This window comes from Prionailurus bengalensis, chromosome E2, assembly GCF_016509475.1.
Source record: "Prionailurus bengalensis isolate Pbe53 chromosome E2, Fcat_Pben_1.1_paternal_pri, whole genome shotgun sequence".
Lineage (NCBI taxonomy): Eukaryota > Metazoa > Chordata > Mammalia > Carnivora > Felidae > Prionailurus > Prionailurus bengalensis.
The window spans coordinates 7,233,027-7,239,946 of NC_057352.1; the positions used below are offsets into that span (position 1 = coordinate 7,233,027).

Here is a 6,920-nt window from a genome sequence, read left to right on the forward strand (position 1 = left end):
GGCCTGGGATGAGGACAGTGGTGGGAAGGGGGACCCATATCCAAGGGGTCAGGAGGCCACAGGGTCACTGGTGGCAACCACATCTCTAGGGACTGCTGGGGACCGAGTGACGTCTACCTGATGTATTTGTCCCTGAGAACTTACCTTCCCTGATGCCGCCTGGCTTCTCAGCCTGGGAGCCTCTCCTTAGAGCCCCGTCGTGTGATAATGCATTTGTCTGATCTCTTCCAGCGCCCATGGGCTCCCATCCCAGGGAGCTAGCCAGGTGGTGTTCCCTTCTCTTCCCTGTGCAAACAGGGTGCCCGAGGAAAGGGCTACTACCGTTCTGGGGCCTTATCCGCCTAGACAGGCCTCGGTCCATCTCCAGTTACTCCCGGGCTCCCCTGCAACAGGCAGGGAGGCAGGAGGAGATGGTTTCTCAGCTCCGCTCTACTCCCCCCACCCCATGGCCTGTGCTGCCCAAGTTCCCCTTCCGTGGTGACCACAGCTCTGTCACACACGGCTTCCTGTTGGGGCTTCCTTGGCCTCACCCCACATTTGGGGCATTTCCCTCCCTGACAGAAGGACCTGGATCCGGGCTCCTGCCCTGGCCGGTGCAGACATGGTGCCCCTGCTGCTGCTGCCCCTGCTGTTGGGGGGTGAGCGGGCCTCGGGAGGAGGGCTGGGCACAGGTGGGAGGGGCTGGAGCCCCGGCTGAGCCTCCATGTCCCCCCAGGGGAGGATCCAGAGTACCAGCTCCGAGTGAAGGAATCCGTGACCGTGCAGGAGGGTCTGTGTGTCCACGTGCCCTGTTCCTTCTCCTACCCCTGGAACCCGTGGTATTCCCGGACGATGCTCTACATATACTGGTTCCAGGATAGGGACACCTCAAGCAACCGTTATCCGGTGGCTACAAACAACCCACAGAGAGCAGTGAGGACAGAGGCCCAGGGCCGATTCCGCCTCGTCGGGGACCCCTGGGCCAACAACTGCTCCCTGAGAATCAGAGACGCCATGAGGAGTGACGAGGGAGTCTACTTTTTCCGAGTGGAGAGAGGAGAAGACGTGAGATATACTTACACACATACGACGATGACTCTGCGGGTGGCAGGTACAGCAGGGGCCCCGGGGGAGGGCTCTGGGATGCGGACACCCCCTCTTAGAGCAGGCACCGGACGCCGGAACATTCCCTGCTCCGGGTCTTGCGGCTGGGACGGTTGGAAGAGATAACGGGGCCCGGGGTCAGCTTGGGCCCTGAGGCCCGGACCCTCTCAGGGTCACCCCGTGGGTCCCCACCTCCCTGGGGCCCGGGCACCTCCCTGTCTCCTCCTCAGCCCTGACACAGGAACCCGACATCCACTTCCCGGAGCCCCTCAAGTCTGGCTGGCCCGCAGAGCTGACCTGCAGCCTGCCGGGGTCCTGCGAAGGGGGAAGACCTCTCACATTCTCCTGGGTGGGGGCTGCTCTGGACTCGCTGGACCCCGAGACCCTGCACTCCTCGGTGCTGGCCTTCACCCCAAGGCCGCAGGACCATGGCACCAAGCTCACCTGTCAGGTGAAACTGCCAGAAGTTCAGGCCACCGTGGAAAGAACCATCTGGCTCAATGTCTCCTGTGAGTGCTTGTTGGGGGAGGGCTGGGTCCCTCAGGACAGTGGGGTTTGAGCAGTTCTGGGAGTAGAGGGAGGGGAGACGGCAAGGACGGCCATCTTCACCTTCTCAGTGCTCCCTACCCCTTTCCAGTGCTCCCCTACCCATTTCTGTGTTCCCCTACCCCTTCTTAGTGCTCCCACCACTTCCAAGTGCTCCCTACCTTCTCAGTGTCTCTACCCCTTCCCAATGCGCCCCTACCCCTTCTCAGTGCTCCCCACCCCCTCACAGTGCTCCCCACCCCTCTGGGGGTGCTGGGTCAGCTTCCATCCCAATCCTCACCTCTGAAGCAGGACCATATCTTTCTACCCCAGATGCCCCCCACAACCTCACCATCAGCATCTTCAGCAATGTCACAGGTAGGAAAGAACTGTCTTCTTCGGGGCTGGGGCCTGGCCTGGGGTGGGGGTGGGGGTTCAGCTCCCAGCAAGGGACCATCTGGCTTACTGTCTCCCATGAGTGCTGGAGGGAGGGCTGGGTCCCAGAGGGCAATGGGGGGAAGAGGGATCCAGGCCTGGGATCCTTTTCCCGGAGGACATTGGGGGAAGTCTGAACACCCCGTCCAAGGTTTTCACTTACGGGGCTTCTGGAACAAAGGGCAGAAGCCCACCCCTCTCAGCCACACCGCAGTTGATGACCACCCACAATTTGCAGGGACACAACACAGGCAGGAAAGAGCCTCTCTTCCCTGGGGCTGTGATAGGAACTGGGTCTCTGCGTGCTCAGGGCTCAGGGTTCAGGGCTTGGGGATTGAGACCCTCGCCCACTCCTCAGCCCTGTGGTCTGGGTCTGCCCCCCCCCCCACCTCACCAGCGTCTCCCATCATGGACCCTGTATTGCTTTTGGCTGCTGCCTCTTCTTTTCTCTGGTTTGTATGTATTGTTTATGTTTTACTTTGGCTGAGGACTAATCGACACATAACGTTGTATTGTTGTGTTCGTTTTAGCTATACAACATAATGATTTGTATTGTGACATGATCACCACAGCAAGTTCAGTTAACATCCCTTACCACACGTAGTTACTGTTCTTTTTTCCTGTGGTGAGAACCTCTAAGATCTGCGCTCATAGCCGCTTTCTTTTTTTTTTTTTTTAATTTTTTTTTAACGTTTATTTATTTTTGAGACAGAGAGAGACAGAGCATGAGCGGGGGAGGGGCAGAGAGAGAGGGAGACCCAGAATCGGAAGCAGGCTCCAGGCTCTGAGCCATCAGCCCAGAGCCCGACGCGGGGCTCAAACTCATGGACCGCGAGATCGTGACCTGGCTGAAGTCGGACGCTTAACCGACTGCGCCACCCAGGCGCCCCTCTTTTTCTTTTTTTAATTTTTTTTTAACGTTTATTTATTTTTGACACAGAGAGAGACAGAGCATGAATGGGGGAGGGGCAGAGAGAGAGGGAGACACAGAATCGGAAGCAGGCTCCAGGCTCCGAGCCGTCAGCCCAGAGCCCAACGCGGGGCTCGAACTCACGGACCGCGAGATCGTGACCTGAGTCAAATTCGGACGCTTAACTGACTGAGCAACCCAGGCGCCCCAACAGCTTTCAAGTCTGGGGTACCGCTATTACTTACGGTCTCCGTGCCTGCGCGTTACATCCCGTGACTTATTTGTTCTATAACTGGACGTTGGTTCCTTTTGACCTTCTCCATTCTTCCTTAGTTTTAAGGTCTGTGGTTTTTTAACTTCATTTTAAGTTTTATTTTAGCGCGCGCGCGAGAGAGAGAGGGGCAGAGGGAGAGAGAGAGAGAATCTCAAGCAGGCTCCAAGCTCAGCCCAGAGCCCTATGCCGGGCTTGATCCCACCACCCTGGGATCAAGATCTGAGCTGAAATCGAGAGTCAGACACTCAACCGACAGAGCCACTCAGGCGCCCCAAAGTCTATGTTACTTGTAGCGAAACAGACACAGGTAACACTACCTTCCGGGTGTTTAAGGGTAGAGCTCAGCAATGTCCAGTCCATTCGTGGTGTTGTGCAACTGGTCTGCAGGGCTCCCTCCAGCTCACAGAACCGAAACTGTGTCCATCAGGCACCAACTCCCCGCGGTTCCCCTCCCACACCTCCCCTCCCCTCCCCCGCTCCCTGGCAGCCTCCCTTCCACCTTCTGACTCTCCAGGTTCTGCTCCCTGGGCTGGAGTTGCTGTCTGCTCTCCTGCCTCTCTGATCTGGTGGACCCTTCCATGTTCCCCTTCCCCACAGCTCCAGCCTGGACCCCTGTTTCTCTCTGTCTCCACTCTCGTGGGCTTGCTCATTCTGTCCCTGTCTCCACCTGTGCCCCCGTCCCTATCCTGACCCTATCCTGGTGCCTCTCACAACTTTCTAGTCCCCTCCTTGCCAGCATCCCCCCACGAGTCAGGGAGTCTCGAGGACCTCACTTCCCAAATCATTCCCCTCTTCTTGCCCTTGGCCCCAGACCCAGCTCCAGTCTGCTCCTGGACCCTGAACCCTCGCCTCAGCCTCCTTCTCAGCCTCCCTGCCTCCTGGTTAATCCCTCCCCTGCACTCCCCACTTGGCCCCAGCAGGATCTCTCTGGACCCAGTGCTGATTCTGCATTTCCCCTGCTTACAGCCCCTACTGCTTCCCAGTAACCTCAGGGCAAAGCTCAAGGCGCTCAGTCCGGCCCTCAAGGCTCACCCCACCTTCTCTCCCACCGGGATCCATCGGGACGGTGTCTGTCCTGGTTCTCCCTGCCCAGGCGCAGGTGTTCCTCCCCTCACGTGCCAGGCCCTCAAGTCTTGGCACATCTCCACGGGAGCTGCCCGCCCACGGCTCACCCTCCCCACCTCAGCGCAGCCCCCCTTCTTTCTGGTGGCCTGACTTGACCGCCAGGGTCGTTAATCAGCCACGAGTAGCCCCGCCATCAGCCCTTGTGGCATGGCCCTGTCTTTCCACTGCTGGCTCTGCGGGCACAATCCGGAAGGGACTCATGTCACGGCTCCACCCGCCTTGTGGTGAATCTCTTACCCAGTCCCCAAGACGCTGTGCAACGGTATGTCGCTGCCGGTCCTGGAGGGCCAGTTCCTGCGGCTGGTCTGCGTGGCTGACAGCAATCCCCCTGCCGTGCTGAGCTGGTCCCGGGAGGGGAAAGCCCTGAGCGCCTCCCAGCCCTCCGCACCCAGGGTCCTGGAGTTGCCCCACGTAGGGGCTGGAGATGAAGGGGAATTCACCTGCCAGGCTCGGCACCCGCTGGGCTCCCAGCACATTTCCTTCAGCCTCTCTGTGCAGAGTGAGTCGCAACACGGGTTGTGGGGGTGGACAGCCTGGCGGGTGTTTGGGATGTGGAAGGGCCTGGGGCCTGTGGGCAGGACTTCATCCTCTGTCCCCCGCTTCGCCAGGAAGCCCGTCTTCCTGCAACTGTGTGACTGACGAGCAAGAGGGCTCCTGGCCCCTGGTCCTCACCCTGCTCAGAGGGGCCCTCATGGGGGCTGGCTTCCTCCTCACCTATGGCCTCACCTGGATCTACTACACCAGGTGAGCGGGCCTGTCCCCCCCCCCCCACCCCAGGGCAGTCTCCAGGAAGTCCCTGAGTTCCAGGTGGCACGCAGCTGTCCCACCCTCCTGGAGTTAGAATGAAAGGGACAACTCTCTGATCTGAGACCCATGTTGTCCCTGCAGGTGTGGAGGCCGCCAGGAAGCAGGGCTGAGAGTCCAGACCGAGCCTCCCTCCCTCTGGAGACGGGACTGAGGTGTGGCCCTGGAGCTCAGAGGGACAGATATGGGGCCCTCGTGGTCAGCTTCTTCCTGGAAGCTCTCAACTCAAGCCTGCTCAGTTCCTGGGAGTTTAATTTGGAGAGCGGACCGAGTGACAATGTGGGGAGGCCGCGCCATCAGAAGAAGGGACTACTTAGGTTTCAGCAGGGGCTGTGGCACGCCACGCCATTCAGGGCCACAGGGGCAGAGGCAGGTGCAGGGAAGCCTCGTCAGAGACGACAGAGACCTGTGGGAAACGCCAGGCCGGGAGGGCAGCTCGGGACCAGCTAGTTTGAGTCGTTCTGGGGGGGCCTTGGCTTAGAGGGGGGCTCTAGGTGTCTGGTTCCTGTCCTGGGTGTCTTAGGGTAGGGGAAATGGTGGCCTGGTGTGGGAGTGAGAGAAAAGGGGTGTTTGGGGGACACGCTGGGGATTGGTTGGTTTGCTCTGAAGGGACTGAGCCCTCTGCTACCTTTAAGACCCGGCCCGACCTGGAGGGGCCGTCTCCCCAGGGATGGCAAGATTTTTAACACGTCAAAAGTCACAAGATACAGGAAACGAACAATCTGACTAGTACACACCCCGCGGGCACCCCCTCTCCCCCGTCTGTGCCTGTGGGTGACTCCTTCTGTTCAGCCGGCTCCTCCTTGCTGGTGTCACCCCTCCCACCCTCCTGCTCTCCATCCCCAGCCCTGCCCCTGCGAAAGGAATGAGCTTCATTCAGGCTTATTTTCATGACCCAGAAGTTACCTGCCTAACCCCCGACTTTCTGGTCTCCCAGATTTCCTGCTCAGTGTAGACGTCAATGCATGGTGGAGTCAGGAACGCGTCTTTCCCACCCGAAAGACGCCTACCTCATAATAATTGCAAGAGAATATCACAGGATTTTTAAAGTTTATTTATTTATTTTGAGAAAGAGAGAGGGAGAGAGAGAATCCCAAGCAGCCTCTGCACTGGCAGTGCAGAGCCCGATGTAGGGCTTGAACTCATGAACCTTGAGGTCATTGACCTGAGCCTCAATCAAGAGTGGCACGTTTAACCGACTGAGCCACCCAGGCACCCCCAGAACATCACGTGTAATTATAAATACAAGTCAGTGGCGCCTGGGTGGCCCAGTGCATTCGTTGGGCGTCTGACTTGGCTCAGGTCATAATCTCAGTTTGTGGGTTCGAGTTCCAAGTCAATCTCTGTGCTGACAGCTCAGAGCCTGGAGCCTGCTTCTGACTGTGTCTCCCTCGCTCTCTGCCCCTTCCTGCTCACACTGTCTCTCTCTCTCTCTCTCTCTCTCTCTGAAAAATAAACATTAAAAAAATAAAAAATTGTATATACGAGTTTGATTAAAAGTGAGACATAACAATTGATTTTATCATTTAATGTCTATAGAAATTTCTAGAGCAAAATTATGTTTTAATCTTCTCTTCTTTTTTGTTGAACAGTTTCTAACCAAGACTTTTCGTTTATTCATTGTGTTTGGGGGCCTAACTTAAATAGAGTAAAATATGCAAATCTAAAGAGTGCAACTCGATCAGTGCTTACCTGTGTCAACACCCTTGCTTCCCCCACCAAGCTCAACCTACAGATTCTTTCCACTTCCTCCTGGTGGTCAGG

General features: G+C 57.6%; 1 protein-coding gene across 1 annotated transcript; it reads left to right on the forward strand.

Annotated features, from left to right (window-relative positions):
• Positions 1 to 493: 493 nt before the first annotated feature.
• Positions 494 to 6,500, forward strand: LOC122494785 (sialic acid-binding Ig-like lectin 14). The gene is made up of 7 exons (XM_043600233.1): positions 494 to 638; positions 716 to 1,090; positions 1,314 to 1,592; positions 1,942 to 1,986; positions 4,594 to 4,851; positions 4,961 to 5,096; positions 5,241 to 6,500. The coding sequence occupies exons 1-7, from the start codon at positions 602 to 604 to the stop codon at positions 5,308 to 5,310; spliced, it is 1,200 nt and encodes a 399-aa protein (XP_043456168.1). The 5' UTR covers positions 494 to 601; the 3' UTR covers positions 5,311 to 6,500.
• Positions 6,501 to 6,920: the final 420 nt, after the last annotated feature.